This window comes from Sinohyriopsis cumingii, chromosome 18 (genome assembly GCF_028554795.1).
Source record: "Sinohyriopsis cumingii isolate HCF-2022 chromosome 18, ASM2855479v2, whole genome shotgun sequence".
NCBI lineage: Eukaryota > Metazoa > Mollusca > Bivalvia > Unionida > Unionidae > Sinohyriopsis > Sinohyriopsis cumingii.
In genome coordinates, this window is record NC_142978.1 from 34,179,668 (window position 1) to 34,204,564 (window position 24,897).

General features: G+C 37.9%; 1 protein-coding gene across 1 annotated transcript; it reads left to right on the forward strand.

Moving 5' to 3' along the window:
* Positions 1–313: 313 nt before the first annotated feature.
* Positions 314–15,488, forward strand: LOC149776360 (uncharacterized). The gene is made up of 6 exons (XM_089942365.1): positions 314–721; positions 4,963–5,053; positions 7,557–7,678; positions 13,731–13,818; positions 14,348–14,430; positions 15,149–15,488. The coding sequence occupies exons 1-6, from the start codon at positions 564–566 to the stop codon at positions 15,255–15,257; spliced, it is 651 nt and encodes a 216-aa protein (XP_089798491.1). The 5' UTR covers positions 314–563; the 3' UTR covers positions 15,258–15,488.
* Positions 15,489–24,897: the final 9,409 nt, after the last annotated feature.

A 24,897-nucleotide genomic window follows, 5' to 3' on the forward strand; every position in this document is an offset into this window, starting at 1 on the left:
TTTTTCCTTCTAACGTTGCACTTGCATATGGTTTTAAAGTAGACGCCAGTCAAGTGATATACCTGAGTCTCTATTTGTTTGTCCTTTAATTTGTTCGTTTGTTTTTAAACCATCAGAAATTCATCATAGATACAGATCAATACACCGATTACAATTAAATCTATACAAAGAAAGGGAAACGTATTTTCTGTCCACTCTAGTTTACTGAAATCCACGTTGACAAAGATTATATTTATCTACCTATGTTGGACTTTGTTCCGAATTAAATATCAATGTAAACTTTGCGTGGTCTGCGTTAGTGATACAGTGACGAACACGTGCGTTGATAACAATGTCTTGATCAGTTACTGTAGATTGTATTATTCCTCATCACTTAAAGTGGTACATGTTTATGCTCATGTTAACCTTGGATCAGCGATGCTGCGATATTGATGGGTTTATTTAAACATGTATTAATTAATGCAGTATATGCACAGGACCGTATTAACTATTCTGGTTTTGAAAAAAAGTTATCGATAAGGATATAACGAATTGTTGAGGTCTCATTTGAACTTCATGCTACCATGATAGAAAGTGTGTGCTTTCTATTTCTATTGTTTGCTTCAGTCAGCACATGGAAAGGCGCAGTTGAGTGCGTGAAGACTTCTAACTGCGTTTGTCAAACGGACAATGGGGTAACGATAGATCTATCTGCACTGTCGACAGATAATGGAACGCCCAGGTAAGTTGATTGTTTTCTAATCATCTGTCGCCATGAAAGTTATTTCAAACGTCATCATTGCCACTATCACACTAGTGTTATCATCATTTGTTAAACAAAGACTGTTTCAACGATGATGACGACACCTCTAAAACAAAGACTGTTTTTACTATTTAGATGACAATGATGATGATGAGGACGACGACAATAATGACAAATATGCCATCATCATCACCACAAAAAGTACTAATAAAAACTATAATCATCCCTAACGCCATTGTTCTCTCAATCCTTACCACACAGCATACTACACTATCGACGCCATCATCGTCGTCGCAATCATCATCATTATCATCATCAACAACAACAACGAAATGTAAATAACAGTATCACTATAATGAAGAAGCAAACCTGATATAAGGCGATTAACGAGACACCGTTAGCAATAAAAAATAAATCGCAGTATTAACAGCTGATAACACACTTGCAAGAATAGTAAGATGGAGTTGCCTCCATTGTACATGTGCTCCATTAAGGATGATTGTGCACTCCTAATACATCAAGAATTAATTCAGCAGAGAACTGGTTCGAGAATACACTCGGATTAAAAACATTACACAGACAAATTAAAATTTAAATATGGATTTCTTACTAAACCTGCTCTCCGCCTTCAGGACAATATTAAAATTTGACAATGAATTCACTTTTATTTGTGAGGTACTATAATTTCTTGGTTGCCACGAACGACAAAAAAAATTAACCTATGAATATAATTGAAAAATCTTAATCCGAATCTCAGAATACACATAGCATAACAATCACCAGCAATTTGCATTACAGATTTATATATTATCTATATTGAAAATATCATGACATCAAAAATTTTATTTGCAGTCTATATGACTAATGACTATACACCGAACATTACTTATTAAAATGTACTATATGTAACAACAACATCGTATATCACATTATAACAAATATTTTCAATGATTTGTCAGGCAATTACTTTAAAAACGTAGAGGTATAAGGTAATAATATTTGTTATATCTGTCTGTCTGTCCATGTATTCGAAGGATTAGAAATTCTTATTGTTTCGTGGTCGGGCTAGGACGACGACTGCTATCATCTATAACAGTTGACCCGGAATGGTGAACTTCCTACAGGGGCGCGGACCGGAACTTGGTTTATAAAGGCATACTCTATGATGTAAATTAACGGATAAAACAAGGTCACGTGCAGGATCTGGGTTGCAAATCGTATTTTGTCCGCTCCTGCTGTAGATGGTTCTACCTATGAGTGTTGACCCAGCGTGGATAGCTACACTTGATTTCCTCTGGAAATTTATTTTTTGTGGATATGGCACCCGAACAGATGTACTCCTCCCACGCCTGAAAAGGCAGTTGGCATGAGCTGCGTGGACAGTAGGATCTGACGGCCATCCTGACTTGTCCCCAAACGTCGCGACATCATCGTGCCACTGGATTCAGTCAGTCCTGGACGAGTGAGTGAAGTCGACTCTGCGCAACGTTCACTTGTTTTAATCCACCTGACGCACAATTCATGACATTACTCCACTCCCCACCAGACAGCTTCAATTTTTTTTGGCAATAGGCGAGCAGAAAGCAACTGGTGTGGATACACAGGGATCTGTAGGTGTAGACCTGCACACAGGTGGCTCAGGGTATAAGGTCACATGTTACTGAGCCGAAGCAGCAGTGGCATCTCGACGACCCCTGGTTGACTGAGTAGCCCTTTTTAGGATCACTATGCTCACGCCAATTACAAACAGAGGGGGTTAAAAATGTGCCCCAAACATTGCCTGCTGTACTTCAACCCTGATCAGCATACCGCGGCTAATGGGTATCCCACTTTAGCGGTTGAAAACCTAAGAAGAAGATAAAGGCGTCGTAACTCACCACATGTTCCTGGAACGTATGCACACTAATGGATAGATAGACCACACAGAAGAACAGCTCTAGCTGATATAGAACTAGCCAGATTCAACGTTCATCAAGCAGCCATCAGTGAAAATCGCCTTGCCGAGGAAGGAAAATGTATCTAAGTAATAGCCAGCGACGTCTTCTTCTGAGAGGCCGAAGGAATGAAGCTCGTTCTGGGTTTGACAATAAATCACACACGGCTAGTTAGCTAGCTCGCACATATCCAAATGCGTGTGAATGACAGATTGATATTAACGAGAGTTCCACTGTCTGGAAAAAGACAATCGACTTTCATCAACGTTCATGCACCCACCATGACCAACTCAGACATGATCAAGAACCAATTTTATTAACACCTGGAGTACCTTAATGCAAAAGTACCAAGTGCAGAAAGCTCATAATCCTTGGTGATTTCAATGCTAGAGTTGACAAAGATCGTCAGATATGGCCAGGTGTCATTAACAAAAATGTTTTTGGCACATGCGACAGCAACAAACAGGTCCTACTGAATAAATGCCCTAAACACGACTTCCTAATCACTAACTCAGTCTTTCACTTGTCAAACTACAACAAGACGAATGCACCACACTCAAAGATCTGGCATGGAAGAAATGACAGGCAGGATGTCCGAGTGACGAAGGTCATAAGAAGAGCAGAACGGTGGACTCACCATATGCTCATAACTTCCAAGTGCAATATTCAGATTCAGCCTAGCAGACGACCACAATGCATAACGCGAAAATTTAATTAATGTTTTCAAAGTGAAACAGGAGAGTGTGAAACAGGCATTTACCAAAAGAACGGTGGAACCAACTAGATACAATTGATATAAACTCCGATAAGGCAGAGGAAAACTAAGCATCCTTCAGAGATTCCATGTACTCAACTGCATTTAATTATGTGGTCCCACCACACTTAAACATTAATATTGGTTTGAAAAGAGCGATGCTGGCATTCGGAGACTTCTGGAACATCGGATAAAGAAGGTATGTTTAGTAGTACTTCATCATTCAAGAAGGCAGCATTCAACAACATCTGGGCTGATTGAATAAACTGATGACAATACGATGGCAGGACAGGGTTCCAGACTCTAAGGTATTCACGAGCAGGCATTTCAAGAATACACACTCTGCTGATGAAATCACAGGCCGCGTCATGATGATGATGTCAGAAGAACGACTACCGTAGATCTTCAACAACGAGCTGAAGGAGAGAAAGCGACCTCATGGTGGTCAGAAGAAACGCTTTAAAGATTCAATTAAGTCATCCATGAAACACATCAATACTGACTTTGCTCCAGTTGGCGAGGTCTCATCCAGTCTGATCTACAGACCTTGAACTAAGCAGAAATGCAGTGCAGAAGCTCGCGTAGCGTAACGTCAGAACTGCAGCAGGTCCTCTTTTTGATCAAACAAATCCAAAATTTATAGTGTTTTCAAACCTGGAATTATATCTCTGTGATTCAACAAAAGACTGTTGGCACATCAACCCTTTAGGAACTATAACAAACACATTAACGCATTCAGGCTTTGGATTTATTCTGGATTTTTAATGAATTTTATTCAGGACTTTAAATTACAAGGACTTGTATCTGTAATTCTTTGATTATTTTGGGATTATTTTGCAATACCTTAAGTTGTTTTTTTCTTTTCCTTTTCACTTTGTATTCTTGGGAAATTATTTGTTAAAGTTTACAAAGTTTGTTGTCTTTCACTCTTTTTTGTTACTTATTTTAAGAGCATAGACTCGTAACAAGCACACATAAATACATTTTATCAAAATAGATTGTACCTGCACGTTTAAATGAAAGAAAATTGTGTTGTCAAAAATAACCCTGTAGAAGGAGTTTAAATTCCAAATGATCCCAATTGTATCAAAACACAACTAATGTGTTGTTGTATTTGAATCAGCATGTCTCATATATTCTGATACAGGAATATTTTATCAACCTCATCTCTCTCTCTCTATCTCTCTCTCTCTCTCTCTCTCTCTCTCTCTCTCTCTCTCTCTCATCACTAATATAATTAGACCTCACACTAAAAAGTTTTAAATCCCAGGATCTCTTCTTTTATCAGGGGTTTCCAATTCGGAAATAAATAATTTTAATCTTTTAAATTTTTTAATTGAAAATGAATCATAGGTATGTCTCTAGAATATATTGTACAGAGCCTTTATGTAATGTTATATACTCTTTTAGTCGGTTGATAAAATTTATAGCAAACGCTGAAAAGGCTAAGTCTTTGTTTTGTGACATAAACTTTACGTTCGCGAAGAGTTAATTACCGAGCTTTAAAAAATAATACATTTGTTTCCTTGCAGGTTCCAGAACGTTACTGATATCCATAATCTGGACAAATATTCTCTCAGCGTGTGCAACAATTTCAGCCAAGGGAACTGCTTCAATGTAGCGGTAAACTAACTTCAAATTGACTTTTATATCAATTGTTATTCGTCACCTGACATCGGTCAGTCAATGCCGTGCAGTTTTCAGTGTCAAAAATAGGATGATTATTTCAACATTTCCATTCCTTGCATTTGTTGCAACTGTACCGCACACTAACAATTACTGTTCAAAAAATAAATCACGGAACAGTTAATATGTCAAAGTGTAGGTATAAAATCACTTAAATTTAAGAGGTCTAAAAATGTCCTTTGTAACTCTGGAAATAATTACCACAGCCTGTGTGAGATGAAAGGAAACGTTTTTCAAACAAATTTAAGACACTGCTATTTATTACTTTGTCAATTAGGCATAATTATTTCGGGTCACTGAAAAAAATTACCCCATCCCAAACAATATAAAATGGTGTTACCCGGGTGCGTAAGTATTTTATGTTTAGTATGGACAAATACATCAGCTATTGACAGATATCAAGAGAATGAAAATCACCACTCCTAATTTGAAGATGTACTAAAACCCAAAAAATATTCTAATGAAAGGAAAACCGCCATATTACTTTAGCCAAATTATAATATGAACAAAATGCCATTGTCAATCAATTTACCATTGATGAGAGTTGCTCCTATTTTCGGGATCTAACTGGATAGTTGATCCATGAAACTACTTCGTCAGTAATTAACAACAAAAAAAGATTATTGTCTAATTAAGTGGCATTCAATGTCAGTTTGGTTGTGGATAGACTAACTAATAGTATTTTGCTATGTATCTCTTGTTTAACACGGGCATATCACTAACAATGACTTGCTTGTCCAATTAATGAATACTGCATAACCTTTCTAGCTCAGTCGACTGCTTTGATTTTATTTTGTGTCTCCTGTTTTCGAAAGAAATCAAGTTTGAATTTGTTTGACTAAACGCTGTAACAAGAGCTTGCATCTCGATTAACATCGTCGCTATCAGACCGATGTTATGCTTTGAAAGCCATCGCAAAATGTTTCTAAAGCTATGCTAACAGTGAAATAAAAGTGTAACATATTGTGCTGATTTTTAAAAAATACAAAATACAAGTATGAAAATTTAGAACTACTACGTCAATGCGAAATGATTCGGTGTGCTAGGGTGTATAATAATGCGCATGTAGTACTTTGGACAATATATGAGTAAAAAGAACGAAATGCCTGGCATGATCAAATAAGGAGGCTTCAGATAATATACATAATTTTTTCTTTTTGTTTTCTTTTTTTTTTTGCTGTTACCTTATTGTGAGGGGAACTATACACCATCTCAGGCCACTATTATCAGCAATGCAGTGACTTGCAGTGTCGTAAACAAATACTGAAAAAGAACTCTAAAAAGGAAGACGGCGGCTGTCCTTAGGCGAAACACGAGGACAAGGTTCAAGGTTCTTGACCAGAGTACAATGGTCGTGTGGTTCTTTTTGTCCTAACACCAAAGGTCAAATGTCAAGATGACTTTGAAAAGAATAAAAAATGGTTTCTGCTTCAAACTTTTAGTTATTTACATAGAGGACTATTAAACAAAGGTGGATGACGTACCATGTTCTTGATATAATTTGAAGCAGTACTATATTTTGTAGTCAAGTTTAGCCAGTCTTGTGTGATTCTTAGGGACTTATCAGAGTATAGAGTGAGTGGCTTTGGCTGAGCATAAACATTAATGACCGTCATAAGGCTTTAAGGATTTGAGTTTTTAACGTAGCTTTAACACATTTTAGGTCATATCGCTACGATGCCTGCACTGTGGCAGTTTATAGTGATGACTAGCATTGGGGCATCATGAAGCAGATATTAACATCATGTCATACCAAGTCACAATATCCTGACATCAGGTCGACTAATCCCAAAATTAACCTCTTTTATAAGTCTTTGGTATGACTCGACCGAGGTTTGAACCCGCGAAAACCACATCCTAGGCGGACACTTTAACTACTTATGCCACCGTTCTGGTCCATGGTTTGGTATGTACCAACGTACGCCGGAGCACGTGAAAAGTGTTTGATCATAAATGCGAAGTCCAAGGGTTGAAAGTCTTTTCTGAGTATTCTGATAGACTTTGGTAATGGATTTCTGCTCTTGTATTCAAGCAGAACGAGTAATTCTAGCGATCTTAAAAAAGTTGCCATCACGAAAGCGCATGACATCAAACCAGCCTGATTCATGAAAGAATTATTTAGACTGCATGCTAAACTTAAGTAATAATGCCATTATGTCAGACACAATTCATAAGTTATTGGGTACGTGATTAAAAAGTTGAAACATTATCCAATCTGAATAATACTACACAGATAATATGCACTGTAAAATAAATTTAGAGTCTTGAATGTCCTAGCGTAATTCTATCAGCTTATAAGCATCTTAATCTAGCTTTCATTTTTTATTACACGCGTGTTAGCTATGTTCATTAAGGATTAGAAAAAGCAGAACATGCTTTGATTGTGAAACTTATTTACTGTAAGAGCTTCTAATCTTTTTACGTTGTTTTTACTATCCAGATATGTCAGATACGTCCGAGAATACCGACGGACCTCTACTTTGATGTCGGGGATCTCAACACAGCAGCATTTATAGAAGACGAAAGTGGACAAATAATAATAAATTACAAAGCTGGCAATAGGTAAATTACGTTCTTTTTTTCATTTTGTTATTTGCATATATTTTGGCGTTATTAACTAAATCACGCTGACGGTTTTCTTTTCAAATCGTAAAGTAAGGTTTAGAGCATAAAATGTTAGTGGTAAAGTTTGAAGAAAACGGAACTTTAGTGTTGAGAAAGGGCAAACGATTATCTGGATAAACGAGAAATTAGCATTGAGGTTACAGTGTTATATGGTTAGAATTAGTTGTCTTGAAACAGGGTTATATGGTTACATTGTTCGAAGTGGTTGGACTGAAAAGTATGGGGATAAACAGGAATTTAACCTTGTGGAACGATATGGGTACAACAGGAATTTTACATTATGGGTCGATAGGCGGACAAATGGGAGAAAATATAGTGTTAAAAATATATCGCCTTTATGTTAAAATGGTAACATTGACAAACTGGAAATGTTAATATTTAATATGAGATTTGAGATTTTCTTTTGTCCATATCAGTTGAAAAGGAATAGTTATATAATATCCAAAACTTAGTGATGTATTATCCAATAGTCGCTTTTAATTACAATCCAACAGCTAACGTTTTGAGTACAATACAACACACACCTTTTGATTACTATCCAACGTACCATTTCAACGTTCTATCCAACATTCAACTTTTGTGTACTATCCCATATCAATTGTTAATATCTATCCGACACACACTTTTAGAGTACTACTAAACACCCAATAATTTTACTACTGTTTAACACGCAGTGGGAATGGTCAAGACCTTTGGTACTTACTTCCCAGCGAAAAGTGAAGAAGTGTTCACACATATTATACTTACCAAACATTACACTATCAAACATCAGTACTAATAGGATGTTTTATAAACACATTGTATCCACAAACATTAGAGAAGATTTTAAAAGGTTTAGTTTGTTGTGAACAGACAGAAATAACCAAAAATAAAAAACACATAGAGTGCGATAATACTGAGTAATATCTCTCTTTAGCTATCTTTCAGTCAGTAACCAACTGACGGGTGACGTCACATTCAGCTCTCTATGGTGTATACTTGTAATTCACTATAATAACCTTTGATTTCTGTCCACGGAAACCGGAGCGACTGTATACGTAGATGAAAAGTAATTACTGGGTCGATAGGTTGATGTGTATGCTATGAAAGACTATCTGTATCAATAGCTTGTGTAGGAATTTGTTACATGCAGGCAAGGCAATGAGTGTCGTAACCCGCAGACCTAGGCTCAAATCTCAGTATAGTATGAATTAAAAATGCTTTATCCTGAACGATACTGTTCTTTTTCCATATACACGCCCGAGAGTCGTTTCGACAATGTACCATTGCAGGATGGTCAAAGTATCATACCTTTGCCTGATAAAATGAACACTACGTATATGGGTACACCTGCAAAGATCAGATACATTGTATACGAGGATTGATAGTACAACGGCTGCTGTTCCTGCAGCAAGTATTCTTCCAGCTGAGACTGAATTCCATTTGAGCCCGTTCGATTTGATATCTTCTTCGTAAGAACTTTTACAAATGGTTCACCCCTTCTCAACCATGACCTGTGCATGATGCTTTCAGATAAAGAAAACAAAAGGGAGAGTTGGAGACTTTTTTTTTAAACGTCAGAAAGAAGAAAAATTATTTGTTCAACAACACCAACAACAAGACGGGAAAACAAGAAGAAAGGAAGAAAAATCTTTGATGAGAAGAAGGAATATATTCAAAATAAAATGGTTAGTGAGTTACAAGTATGTTTTGGTGGACTTGAAATACCTCACTGAAATGTATCAAATGTATCAAACGTCTTTATACGGACCGAAGAGAAAGAAACCTTCAAGATCCAAGACTTTAAAACTTTTATCTTTACATCAGTGTTAACCACTACAACTTAGACGCCAGCCATTAGCAGTCACTGCTACCTCAGCAGTAGAGACAACATGAGTATTACATGACTGTGAGAAATGTTTAGGACAGTTGCAATTATTGATGCTAAGTGCGAAACTTTTAATTATTAAAACATTGCTCCAACGGCCCATTCCAAGGCCACATATATCTCTTTGAAAACATATACTATTGAATGACTGCCAAATCAAAATGAAACTCACATCCCACTTTCGTAATAAGGGTGTGCTATCTTATCCATAAGAAAAATACAAACAAGAAGAAAACAAGAGCAAGAAAAGGTATCCCCCACAATAAAATCGAGATAAAGAGACACGTCTTCTTTGACATATTCTAGAGAAATCAGAATCACAATGACATTTCAAAGCAAATCATCAAAGTTCGTTTTCTTCTTGCAATCTCTAAAGGTCTTTCTGTTTTGAATTTCTTCTCTTGTACGGGTTAGTTTTCTTCCGCTGTTTCTCTGATTGTCTTTCTATTTTTGAATTTTCTTTTACTGGTATGTGTTCTATTGTTCTTTCTTCCGCTTCTGAAGAATACTCTTTTTTGAAAATCATTGTCTTTTTTTCCTTCACATTGATATCATTGAAAAGATCAAACCTTGTCAACGAGGAACCAGAAGAAAACAAGCGGCAACGCGTTCTGTGTCACAGAGCACTCTGCCTATTACAAACAATAAAGCATGAAACAATTCCATCAGCTGAAAATTATTTGTGAAAAATTGAGTGTTCTACTTGTGGATATATTGTTAAAAATAATAACCCAAATTCACACGTTGTCCAGAAAAGGAAAGATTCTAGTTTTGGGACCAAATTGTCGACTTATATCATTGTTAGGTACAAAGATATGTTATGGTACAAAGATATGTGAATGACCAGGAACAAGTATTAAATGACGATCGTAACAAGAATAATAAGAAACATGTGGATTTTAGATTTTTGGACTTTGAATGTCCACATGAGACAGGAATTCACTCCTCTACAAATTTGTTTTAGCTCATCGTGCTTGTGACGAATACATTCAAGAATATTTATGTAAGCAACGTCCGAATATATGTCCAAGTCTTTGTACTCTTGCTCACTTTCCTGAATGGACATTAAAGCCCACCGATGATTCTGGTGAAGTTACGGAAACAGTCATCGAAACGCGGAAATCATTGCTCATAATTTCTATACATACGGCCGACAGCTTCTTTTGAAATACTATACAGAAGAAGGAATTGAATTTCCAGCAGTGGCTATGGATGGAGCGACATCGACATCGATAAATTGCAAAGACGTTATAAATCTTACCTTGCCAAGACGTCTGCGATCATTATTACACTAAATTCTGTGGAAAGACATTGACGACAGTATTCAAAACTGACAAGAGTACCAATCACTTTTAAATGAACTGATTCCACAGATGAGATGATTACATTGTCTTAATTGCGACGTTTGGTGTGTGTTAGTGACTTCCTTTCTTTTATTTCGTTTAGCAGCTCATTCTTTCTAGCAAATTTATAACAGTACATGCAAATCCATAAGCGCCTATATTTACCTGTGCAATAAAAGCTTATAGATGTCCACGTGTTGCGAATAGTAATGACTTCCAGTTGTGTACCTCAGTGTGAAGAAGACATTTATCGTACTTTGTTGACTCTGTATACATACCAAGAAGCGTTTATAGCATGTTGGGTAGACTCATGGATTTATGAGTGTCAAAGGCACTGTCGTTGACTGATCAAAGATAGAAACACACGAACAATGTGGTTCTGAAATGTATATATTTTGAAAAGAAAACATGTATGAAGTGTATAAAATGTCTTGTGCCCTTCATGGAATCTCAGCAGTAGAACGAAGATTATAATGGCTGCATCTTGCATTCAGAAAGTGAGCGACGAAATGTTAGATCTTCAAAGCTGGGAGGCGTTCCATCTGCCCGTCAATATACAAAAGTGATTGCTTGGCCTACTGGTTAAGACCAAACCGAATTCTTCAAACGTGTCATTGAACACAGAGGAAAATTACTCAAGCGTCGTCCAAAACGTGTGGGGTTACAAAGAGTGTCAACGTCTAACACATTACGGAGAGAAATTCAAGGATAATCCATTTTGTTAGTAGTAGGAATTCATCACAAAGACCACAGGATCGTGTCTGACTTTAGTCAAACCCATTTTGTCATCTGGTCTTTTGTAAACGTTCAAGAAATAAATCTCAAGTTCAAGTGCCAGCCAAACAGGTAGGAACACCTTGGCTAAATGGTGATTATGACGTTGCCACTCCATTGCCACCTGGTGTTTTATTCATCAATCTAAAGGTTGTCTTCTTCCGACTGTTTGCGATTGGTGTCAAGAAGGAGGTAGAATCATTTGCTTCGTTTTCGCCTATCTAAAACTATCAAAAAATATCATTCAATATCATTCAATTCCTTTCTTTTTAAGGCTATTCAAAATGCTTTCATTTCTATATGATCCTCCTCTAAAACTGATTCGTGCACTGTATGCAATTTATGGAATGCTAGTTTTTAGAAGTTGGTCTCGAAAAAGTTTTACGATGGTTGACAGAACGTGAAGTAATGAAAAGCATCATTTATATGACACGTCAAACAAGACGATGGTTTGAAAAACATAATGTAGCTTTGTCACAAGGAGTGTTCTCGTAGTGTTTTCTGTTTCTATTTAGAGTGTGAACGTGCTGCATTTCTCTCCTGTTAGGTTGTTTCTTGCAGATAAACTTTAGACATTATATCTAGGAATCGATGCTGAAACATAAAAACAAATCATTTTGATCTCAGATTGAAGGAATCGTAAGGAGGTGTCATTATTCGTTCCATTTTAACAAAGATAAAATGTCAAACCACCTCCAAGGTAGACCAAACAGAAGAGAGGTGCAGCAAATTCACACTCTAAATAGAAAAAGAAAACACTACGAGAACAATCCTTCAAGAAAGAGAGGTACTGCCGCTAGAGCACTTTTCTGGAAATACACAGCACTTGTACCATTGAACCATAAGGAAGCACAGCTTTAGTTCCCTACAAAATTTTGATAGAACTGGATCAATGGTACAAATAAACGATGTCACACTTACAATAAGAATTTCATTTTTTGATCGATGGAACAAATTTATAGGAAACGGAAAAATCGAAACGGTACGAAATTGTTTTGCAACGTCTTCAACTGTTTCACGATAAGGCTTTAGAAGAGATTGCTAAATATACTCTGAGAGATTTCAATAATTTAATGGTACGGAACAAAGACAATGACAGAAACAGTTACAGGGTTGGAAAAAAAAACACAAACAAAACAAGAGAAACTCTTCTCATTACTCTAGTATGACAACCATGTTAATACATTTCCTTACTCCCAGACGAGAAGAAATGCAGGCTTGGGTGAAATAGGTGATGTCGACCCATTCTTCAGTAGAAGGAAAAAAGTAAGGAAGACAGAAGTGAAAAAAAGAATCTAGAGCAAAAGTGATCAAGAACCAATGAATACCCCTACTCCTATTGCTCGTCGGACACATAAAGCAGCCCAATCCAAATGGAAAACAGCGAATTCGCTCCAGATTTGATTAGCTTCCAAAGTCATGGAAATATGTTGAGATGTATACTAATACTGACATCTGTTATTGCTTTGAACACACATTCTTTTTCATTCTATATCTTACGAATATTCCTAAATACATAGTTTTATTGTGTATAAGGACGGCAATGTAGTTTGTTTTCAAACACCCAAGCTTTTAGCATTAGAGAGAATTCAAGCAACTAGACAATGCTATTATATACATTAAAAAATATTACGTTGATGATTACTACGTTCTGAATTTCGATTATGGCAACAACACACAAAAAATGGACGCAAACAAGGAATTGTAAAGAAGTTCGCTTGCTGGCACATTCTAAGCTGGACATCTTTTTCGCAAGCAAAGTTTGTAATTTTTCAAATTATAACATACTATGTAAGTTGAAATTAAGACAGTACCTACGTATGCACAATTGAAAGCCGAACGTAAACAAAAAGAATCTGGCTCATCTAATACAATAATCACGTATACAAATACGATAAATAGCTTTATATTTGCTTCCATACATTTTTCTTTGATTCAGACGATGAATTATCAGTCTGACATAAATATCTTAATATTTGCTTCCATACATTTTTCGTTGATTCAGACGATCAATTGTCAATCTGACATGTAACCACAACATTGAGGCACAACTGATAGCAATTGGTGAACAGCCTGCCCAAAGCTCTATATATGTGAGTATAACACACACGTCAGAATAACTCACAACTCATATTACACTAACATCGTGTACTCCGTGTATCTCAAAGGGGAGAGAGAGAGAGAGAGAGACATAAGATATATAAAATATTCCTGTATCAGAATATATAAGACATGCTAATTCAAATACAGTTGTACAGTTGTTAAAAATAAGAATAATATTACAATGGCTGTTTTAGCTAAATATTATTGGTGGAGTTTTCTAAAGAATTATGATATTGGTTGTTTAAAATCATTTTGTTTTTAGCATGCTAAAAAGTATTTGGTATTGCAGAGTGCTACTGGGAAATATTTAATGATTATATATATATATATATATATATATATATATATATATATATATATATATATATATATATATATAATAGAACAATTGTGAAAGTTCTAAAATCAGATAGATAGATAAATAGATAGACCTTCCACATGACTTTATTATATCTTGCAATAGTTTCGTATTTTGATGATGGTGTTGCCTAACATATAACTTACTGATGCTCCTTTCAGCATTTCGAGCTTATAAGCAAGTACGCATGTCCGGTTACATCACCTGATGCAAGCTCGCCAAGCAAGGACGTCATATATATTGGGTACAATGTTCACACCTCATGTTTAGTTCTGTTTCTGTATCTTTTCACATCAGAAAGACATATTTCCATTTATATTCTTAACTTCATTTATTTCACGGAATGGACAACAATATATAAAATCACTTAAGACATAGAGGAAGTAAGTCACACACAACGTAATATTTTTGGAAGTAACCATTATCTTTTGATACTTGAATGTGAATTTTGTTATATGATATAGCTGGTGTAGCGAATTTGAGTCTACTTCTCGTTCATAATGTCATCTTGAATCATTCCGGAAGAAATGTCGTTAATATATGAAGCTATTATCAGAATAATTGTGAAAGTTCTAAAATCAAATAGATAGATAGATAGATAGATAGATAGATAGATAGATAGATAGATAGATAGATAGATAGATAGATAGATAGATAGTTAGATAGAAAGATAGAGAGAGAAAGAGATATATAGATAGATAGAGAGAGAGAGAGATTGAGAGAGAGGGAGAGAGAGAGAGAGAGAGAGAGAAAGAGATAGATAGATAGATAGATAGATAGATGGATGGATGGATAAGATAGATAGATAGATAGATAGATAGATAGATAGATAGATAGATAGATATGTAACAATGAAGCATGATTGAAAATCATCTCGGCATCTAGTTTATAATGCTCGATCCAAAGCTACATAAAATGAAAATTGACTTTATCTTCTTTTATCTTTTTATCTTTCTTTCCAGAGTAGGTGCAGGAGGTGGTGCACTGTTACTTGTTGTAGCGATTGTGGTATACAGAAAAAGTATTGTCTCGAAATGCAGGAAAAGTGACACGTATACCTCACTCAACTAGGTTAAAAGTTGCTCTTAAGCCCACGAGCAAACATCTAAAAAGTTCATATTTATTTAGTTTATTTTAATTCGTTGTTCCATTACGAGTATAGAAAAATATTAAGCATTTTAATGACAGCAAATCGCTATGGTCCAACGCAAGACATAATAATAGCAGAATTTACGGATGTGTTCTTTACGGAAATAATGTATCTATAATTAATGATACATTATTCTATCAATATAGCGTGTATATTTTAGAGAAGTTAGATTATTATAATCAACCCATTTCCAATGCTATGAATGTGTATTGTTTGAACACAAAATACTGAAATGGGGATAATGTGACTAATTTACCAATTAAAATTTGACGAATTAAGAGTATTTAGCTGTTGTTACATAAACAAAATATTTGAAGTAAGGTAACGTTGAATCGAAAACCATATGGTAAGACTTGCTGTATACGTCATTTAATGATGACTACTGCAACGGAGCAAAAGCACCGTCTTTTGCGTGCATATGTTTTGCACGAAATTCGTCAAAGTTGTTACAGGCGCAGAATAAACATCGTTAGTTCCGTGTCATTTGAGCGAAAGCAAAAAATGAAACTATAAACAGAAATGAAAAAGAAAATGAATAGCTCTACGTTATTTTCGCTCTCACTTTGTGCCGGAAATGATTGTTCTCGAGGTTTGGATGGAAACTGTTACACAGTCAAATGCGTCTGGTTGAATATCAGTACAGGTTTTTCTTTTGCCTGTTCGAGTCAAGGCATGCCTTTTGGAAAATGCAGACGGCACATATTTGGCGATAAATATTACTTCGTTGTTTTAGAAGCAGTCTCAGGACAATATCACGCGCAACAGTGGCATAGCCTTTTCTACTACAGGAAACGTAGCTTCACGCAACAGGCCGTTTCGAGTGCTAAGACAACGATTTAAAAACCGTCCCTGGCTTTTGATTGGAACATCTGGGTAATCCCAACGGTTAAGGTGATATTTGACTTATACCAGCGATTATTAACGCCGTTTGAACGCAGATATTAATCTACAAGAAGTAGTAAATAGCTATTATCAATTATGTCATGCCCACCCAGCTGATCCAAGACCCAACTGAACTGCAGAGAATTTTCCCCGAACGCTGCATCTGCCATGCAAACAAGGTTAGCGGTCTCAACTATAAAGACCGAAGACGGTTAATATTGCTTCATCCTCAATATTAATGTCATGTATGTCTATTCTTTCAAACTTGCTGATCTTGAAATTGCTTGCAACCGAAAATGTTTTTAAAAAAAACGCGTTATTCGGATCTGACGTAAATTAAGAATCCCTAAAGTCTAATATTTTAGCTTCAGCATCAGGATCGTTCCATCATTGTCTCTGTTCAACGAACATAAATAATAACAGACCCCCATATCTTGCCAGTAAGATTTTATTTTTACATTTATATGACAAGCGGGTGTAACTAGCCATAATTTTGATATGGGAGTTGGAATGCTCGCAGATTTTTACATTCACATATTGTTTCCTTCCAACATCAGCAATGTCCGCTCATTTGAAAACTTTTAATAACATATACGTGTCGACTTAGCCTTTGATAAACGCAACCGAAACATCAGTCTTTGCAGTTGTATTGGATCATTTTGTGCACATTTTCTCATCGTGTTGTCACATCGATCATTAGGCATGGACATCCAGGAGAAGCAATGATGGTGTTGTCTTGATTTCGCTTGCGAATTTTTAGGAAGGGGGATGTCCACGTCTATTGCACTCGCGCTGGTGTATGAAGAGCCCAATACGTGACAGACACGTCCGTCCACAGAGACTGCAGAAAAGTATCTGGCTTGTGGTGGGTGCTGTCGATGGTTCCCGAGTTTTTTTCCCCATCGTGTTTCCTACAAGCTTCTCAATTTGTTTTGTTCAAAAGTGGCAATAGCCAGACGAACTCTACGTCGCTCGCTTTCATGGCCAGCAGCTTGTGATGCCCATTGATGGTGAACGATGACACAGGTGGTGAAGGTAGTTTTCAAGGAGTCTTTATATCTCTTTAGAAGTGCCTTTCTTTCACAGTGGCCAGTAGACAGAGCACGACACAGTGCAATCTTTTGCAGGCGATGATCCTCCATCCTGGACACGTACCCTGCCCAGCGTAGCTATATCTTCATGAGCGTGGCCTCAGCGCTGGTGATCCCTGCTTTTTTGAGGACTTCCGTGTTGGTGATAAAGTCACTCCAGTGGATGTTGAGGATGGTGCGGAGGTAGCGCTGATGGAAGCGTTCAAGGAGGCGCCATATAGGAGGGTGGACAGTACGACAGCTCTGTAGACGCTGATCTTTGTATTTCTCTTGAGACTGGCTTTGTACCGCACTTGTTTAAAGAGTCTGCCGAATGCGCTGTTTGCCTTGGCCAGTCTGTAGTCTATTTCCTTGTCGATCTTGGTATCATAGGATATCACACAGCCCAGGTAGGTGAACTGGTGGACTACATTCAGCTCTGTCTGGGCAATGAAGATGCTTGGTGGCCGGTACTCTTCCTTGGGAGCAGGCTGGTGACGTACCTCAGTTTTCTTTAGGCTGACATCAAGTCCAGAGAGCTGTCAAGCTTTTGCAAAGCAGGATGTCATGCGCTGTAAGGCGGCTTTCGTGCGGGCAACAAGGGCATTATCATCTTCAAAAAGAAGTTCTCTAATCAGTTTTTCCAAAGTCTTGGTGTGGGCCTGAAATCGCCTTAAAATTGAAGAGGTTACCATCAGTGCGACATCTGATATAGATGCCATTTTTATCATCAAGATCTTCTGTTGCCTTTTGGAGCATCATGCTGAAGAAGATTGAGATCAGTGTGGGGGATAAATAAAAACAGCCCTGTTTCACGCCATTTACAGTGGGGAAGGTCTGTGACAGGTTGTTATTTTTTCTGACCTGACCAATCTGTTCTTCATGTAGTTGAATGACCATGGTAAGAAACTTTGGAGGACAGCCGAGCTTTTCAAGGATTTTCCACAGTCCATTTCTGCTCACCGTGTCAAATGCCTTCGTCAGGTTCACAAATGTGATGTACAGTCCTTCGTTATGTTCTCGACCTTTCTCCTCTATCTGTTTTAGGACTAACATCATGTCAGTTGTGCTCCTGTTGGCTCTGAAGCCACATTGACTATCTGGAGAATGTTCTTCTGCAATGGTGAGCACTAGTCTGTTCAGCAACACTCTAGCAGATATTTTGCCTGCAATGGTGAGCAGAGTTATTCCAAGGTAGTTTGAGCAGTCAGACATTGCCACATTGGCTTTATACAAGGTAATGACGATTGCATCTCGGAGGTCTTGTGGAAGTTTCCCTCGCTCCCAAACGAAGAACTCGTGGAGTTTGGTGTGCAGTGCTGGGCCTCCACTCTTCCATATCTCTGGGTGATGCCATCTTTTCCTGCAGTCTTTCCAGTCTTCAGCTGTTCTATGGCTTTTGTAGTCTCTTGCAGTGTGGGTGCCTCGGCGAGTTCCATCTTTGGTGGCTGTTATGGGATGCGATCAATAGCTGGCTCCTGGACTGTAAGGATAGTGCTTCAAAGGGTGTTGACGTGCTGCTCGGATCAGCGGTTCATGATAGATTCCCTGTCAGTGAGCAGCCTTTGGCCATCTGCACTCCGTAGGGGGATCTGTATTTGGAAGGAATGACCATACACTGTTTTCAACGCTTCATAGAACCCCTTGTAGTCACCAGTTTCAGAGTACAGCTGGGTTCTTTCTGAAAGCTTTGTCCACCATTCATTTTGTATGTCTCGGATCCTGCACTGAAGGGAGTTGCAAATAAGTCTGAAGGCTGCTTTCTTCTGTGGACAGGATGGTTGAGCAAGGTGGGCTAGGTACGATGATCTCTTCTTGGCAAGCAGCACTTGGATTTCTTGGTTGTTTTCATTAAACCAGTCTTTGTTTTTCTTAGTGTTGAATACAAGGATTACTTCCGGAGGTAGATCTGGTGGGAAAATTAGGTTCTTCAAGTCTAGACTGCAGGCTCTCTTGAAATTCTGCCATGACACTGCACACAAAAGGTTCTTGATCTGGAGCTTCCTTCTCGGGGTACCTCCTTGTTGTCTGGGCCTAAGCTTGAAGTGGAAGTCGAACTTGCAGCGGACAAGACGATGTTCTGTGTAGCAATCTGTACGTCTTTTAAGTCCCTCTGGCGTACTATGATGTAATCGATTAGGTGCCAGTGTTTTGATATAGGATGCATCGAGGTCGTTTGCAGGCTGTCTTTCGGCTGAAATATGGTGTTTGTGATGGTGAGCTGTTATTCTACGTAAAATTCAAGAAGCAGGCTCCCATTATCATTGCAGCCACCCACGCCATGTTTCCCAAGAACGACTTTCCAGGCTTCTGAGTCTCGGCCCACTCTGGGATTGAAATCTATGAGGATGATTATTTTGTCGTTCTCTGGGACGCTCTTTATAAGTCTGCGCAGTTCAGCGTATAATTTGTCCTTTTCAAAAGGATCTACCTGGAGTGTTAGAGCATATACACTGAAGAGTGTGGCGTGTTCTTGGTTTCCTACGGGAGACGTATGGATATGATGCGGTCCGTATGACCAGTGTAAAGGTTTGATAGCTTGGTGGCGATTGAGTCCTTGACCATGAAACCGACTCCTGAAAGTCGTTTTCTAGTCTTTGATTTTCCTGGCCAGTAGAGGGTGTATTCATTGCCTAGTTCTCTCAGACTTCCTTCCTTTGAAAGGTGGACTTCGCTAATTTCAGCAATGTCAACACAAAGGCTAGAGAGTTCGTGTGCGATTAATGCAAAGCGTCATTCTGGCTGTTGCTGTCGGTTGAGTCTAGCATTGTTCTGATGTTCGTACAGGCCAATGTTAGTCTTTTTCCACAATGTGAGGCAGGTGGGGCATGCCTTGTATTTTCTGTTATGTTTAGACCGCGTTGAAAGATGCCCGTTGGCTACGACAGGCCAACTGGGGGGAGGGTAAGGAGACGAGCTTTGGTTAGGCCACATTTTCTAGGCCTAACTTCTTGAGTAGCAAACAGTGCTGTCCCTCGTAAAGGCTACTTGGTCACTCAGGCTGCTGCCGGGTGATGGTGTCGTCTCCGGATCAACATCAGACGGCCAAAGGCCTGAGTCGCCTGCATGTAGGATTGGGACAGCGGCCTCCAGTGACATCTTTCACTTACCGATTTTGCCCCTTTCCGATCGATGCAGGGCTTGATAGAGTCGAACGTAAACAGTAGACAGTAGACAGTTCCTCTATGCCGGCCCAATGGAGCTTTAAGGCGGAGTGCAGTCAGCTGAATCTGTCCCCACCCTTTAAACCAGACGTTCATTTGCCATGGCCCAGCAAGCCAGGACGGTGACAGCGAGGTCCACAGGCCGTAGGCTTTATATCGGAGTTTTCCTCTCCAAGGCAGATGGCCAACCACGGCTGAAGAGATCTGCCTTCCATGCTATTTCGAACCAGAGGTGGTGAACCTCAGCCGCGATCCACGAATATATATGGTGCGTCTTGGTCCCGAACACTTGGCCGTTGATCTGTAGAGACCTTCCGTCCTAGCGTGGGACTTTTCTGTAGAAGTGCATAAGCCTAGTGATGCAATATCACCCCCTCAACGTCATTTGGCCCGCCAGTGGAAGCGGTGTACCGGGGAATGCCGACAATAATTCCGTCTTATACGCATACGTGATTGATTTGGGAGATGGATGAGGACTAGTGCGTCCGTCCACTCAGAGAATGCAGTTGCTAGACAACAAAGGTACTACCTCTATCTATACATCCAGACAACATCTCAGCATCGCCCAACCATATCCATCCACGCATTGGTTGTTCTCGCGAGCATAAAGCTGACTCACCACGGGTATCTTGACGTTATTACCATGTTCAATTAACAATTAGCTCATAGTTTATGTACGACGTTTCCACCTCTTGCTCATCAAAATTGGTCTTGACATCACTATGGATACAATACTTGAACTCTTGAGTTAATATGAGATGTCAGAGATTATCGTAATCTGTATCAACCTTTTTAGCTAAGCACGACCATTCAAACAGTTATTCTTTATCTGTAGCAAATTTCGATATGCCACAGGTACCAACTTTAAAAAAACCATTAAGATACATTTGTTAACTAGGTCAAAAGTGTTTTGAACAGACAGTGAAGTGTACACATTGTAATAACAAAGTTCAATGCCCTCTTGAACGTTTCAAGGTTTGAGCAATGTTCTTGAAGTGAAGAAAGTATTTACACGAAGTTAGGAATGTATTTGTCTACTTCATTCTTTTAAACAGGGGTACGAACCTAATATTCATGGTTACATAAAATCCTGAACTTCTATGTAAGGGTATATATGTGCGCGAGCCAGTTCAAATTCATTTAATATATATTACATTTCCATTTCTTCTCTTCGCATTTATATTTGCCACTCATCTCTCTCTCTCTCTCTCTCTCTCTCTCTCTCTCTCTCTCTCTCTCTCTCTCTCTCTCATAGTTTCTGGCAACCAAAGAAACTCGTCCTTTTTCATAGTCTCTTACCCTTGTTAGGTAGTAGGTGACTTTGTGAATGCTTGCTTGTTTCACTAAAGATTTCTCAAAGATGTAAATATAACATGTCTACCAGTAACAATACAATTTCCGAAACAAACTTAAATATTTAAAACAATTTGTAATGTCTCTGAATGATATAAATAAATTCGTATTCTTGACGAAACCTCAATTCTTGTTACTACTCTAGGTCTATGTAACAGAAAAAAGAGGAAGCAAACCCATTAGTATACAGAACTGACGAATTGTTTACGAAGTCCTGTATTTACTATTTTAGCTGACCTAAGAGAAAACATAATATTCTGAAATTCCCTACATGTGACTAATTTCTAACAGTACATTACATCAAATTGTAAACGAGTTTGCTTCGAGAATATTTGATGTTTGCAAAAATAATGTTAGGCCTTGAACTCATATATTAGAAAACATTGTGTTTACTTCTAAGATTCGTAACAAAATCCAAGTAGGAATTAATTCCACAACCGTCAGTCACGGATATAAATTAAGCACATAATACAGATATGCATAACAACAGCAACTCATATTGACCCCATGGCTTTTAAGTCTTTGCAGAATGTCTGACATTGTATCCAACGTACATCTTCTATGGTGTTTTTACATTTAACATATCTTAGCAACGTGATCCAGCAAACTACTTATGCACCCCTGGAAGGAGTTGAGAGTCACATCTACAACAGACTAGTGTCACACGAGAATATCTAACATAAATACACATTTGTTTATTAAAAAGGGATAATGCTGTGGGGTGCGTTTCGCTGGTTAGCAAGAAAAATATCAAGAAAAACAATCCAAAATGTCATGGCTATGACAAAGAAAAGTTTACCACCTGGATAACCTATCAAAAATATTACAGGAAGATTGTGGTGACTGTTAACTCCACAGAAACATAGATACGTTCATAGACTACCTAAAACATGCCAGAAGAGTCTTCTAAAGGGAACATTTTGGATGAAGTCTTGGAATATCCACTAGACCTGCATGCCAGTGACAACGAACACCCGCTTGCACCAGAAAACATTACCCCGCAGGAAAAACCTATTCAGTCCTTATCAGAACACTGTGATAGGAAATTGAACAGCCAAATACTTAGAGACGGAAAAACTTACATCTCTAATGCCAAACAAGGAAACGTAAGTGGTTTATTACAAAAATTTATTGCTGTATTTTCATCCAAGGACTGACTTTAACACGTATTCCCTTAATAATGGAGTTTAAAAAATCTTCTTGGAATTCATCAGACACTGCGCTAATCATACAACTGCACACAGCCGCAAAATCAAATGAGGTATGGATGATGACTTCTATAAACTGACAATCAATCACGACCTGACTGAGGATATTGAGTTGTATGACACGAGTGGTTATTACAAACGTGGTTGTTATATGGAACACTTTCTCTACAGCGCTGAACAAAATCCCCAAAGGTTAATAAGTTTAAGATGAGTGTCCAAAACGGTAATTACCCGAGTTTGTATGCCACCGCTGCGCTTAAAGACATACAGCTTCAAGACCGTGGATGGAGCAAACATGTGCAAAGTAAAAGGTGCGAAAAAGACCCTTGTGAACAACAAGATATGATTTGATATGATTATCCGGGGTATGCAGTGACAAAAAAATTACAGCCACTCAATTTACACACTCAAGAGCGATCATCATGAATTGGTCTTGATCATTTTCAAAAGTGAGTCTGTCGCAAATGGACACTGTTATGTATATTTATCTTCTTTTTAAAAAAAATGTATTTATGGCTGCAACATTTACTAATTATCTAAAGCTGGATTTGGGTGCACGTGCATGGGTCAGTATTAAGATGACATGAACGTAGACAAATAGGTGCTTCGGTATGTATTTACATTTATTAATAATAAAATTATTAGTAAATATGTTTACGAGATTCAGTCTTTTCCAGTTGGGAAAAAGAGGTCAGGAAGTATCTTAGAAGACCCATATCAATTATTTTTGGATATTTTAGGTCACATGAATAGGTATTTTTAATTAATTGATTGAGTAATAAGATCTTTCACATCGAGCATATTATGATATATAGTCGTAATAGACCCTTGAAGGTGTATATAAAGAGCATGTCTTTTTATTTGGTGTCAATCTTATTTCGTATGTTCCTGTCGTAACATCAAGTCTGCAGACGTGTTTTATATTTAACTTAGATATTATTTGGGAGGAAATAAACGTTTGTTTGGATTGCTCAGTGTAAATAGAAAGTGCTCATTGGACTATAATATATTTTGGCACTGTTGTAAATTATTCAAAAGAGCTCTGGACGACGCCATTTTCACATCACGATTTTTGGCAGACCAATACCTATCCAGTTTTGAAATTTATACGGAAATTTCATTCAATTGGGCTTTAATAGAAATTTGCAAGTATTGGTTTGGATTTTCTTTATAATACTGTACATTCCTAAATTTTCATTTATAACATTGATAAATACATTATTTGTTTCGCTTCTTTCTATTGCTTAGTTTATAATCACAGAGTCGTAACAGCATAAAAATGGATCTCGCCAGACGGCACACACCAAGCATATAGAAGCCGCCAAATTGCTTAGCTGTTTCAGGTTATGTTGAGATTATGTATGTTACACTAATGCACAATTACAACAAGTGTTCCAAAGAAAGCTTAGTGTCTTCAGAGATAACTTGTAACAATTCATGAAACAAATTATGCGTCGGTCAGGCTTCAAAGGTTCGCCGATCCAACCCGATATGTGTATGTCCAGGAGTTATCTGCGTATAAGCTATATCGTATGTATTAATTAACAGTATCAGTCCGGCGGGCCATTGAGTGCCTTCCTCCAGCTCACCAATATCACATAGTTAACTCACCTATTGCATCCTCTGACATGTCCGGGGATCCTTGTCCATGTGCAAAAGCGACAAATTCAATAACCGTTAGCATAGCAAAGAAAGCATCCAATCATACAGGTCTCGTTGATTAATATATGCGCGCAAAGTGTGTTTCCGATACGGTTCGCTATTAACGCTTATTGCTGCTCATATGATAACATTCAGACATGTTAAGCTGTTAAGCGCGAAGATAATCAAATATTTAAAAACACCCCCTATACCGCGATAGTAACGGAGGAGGCGCAACCACCA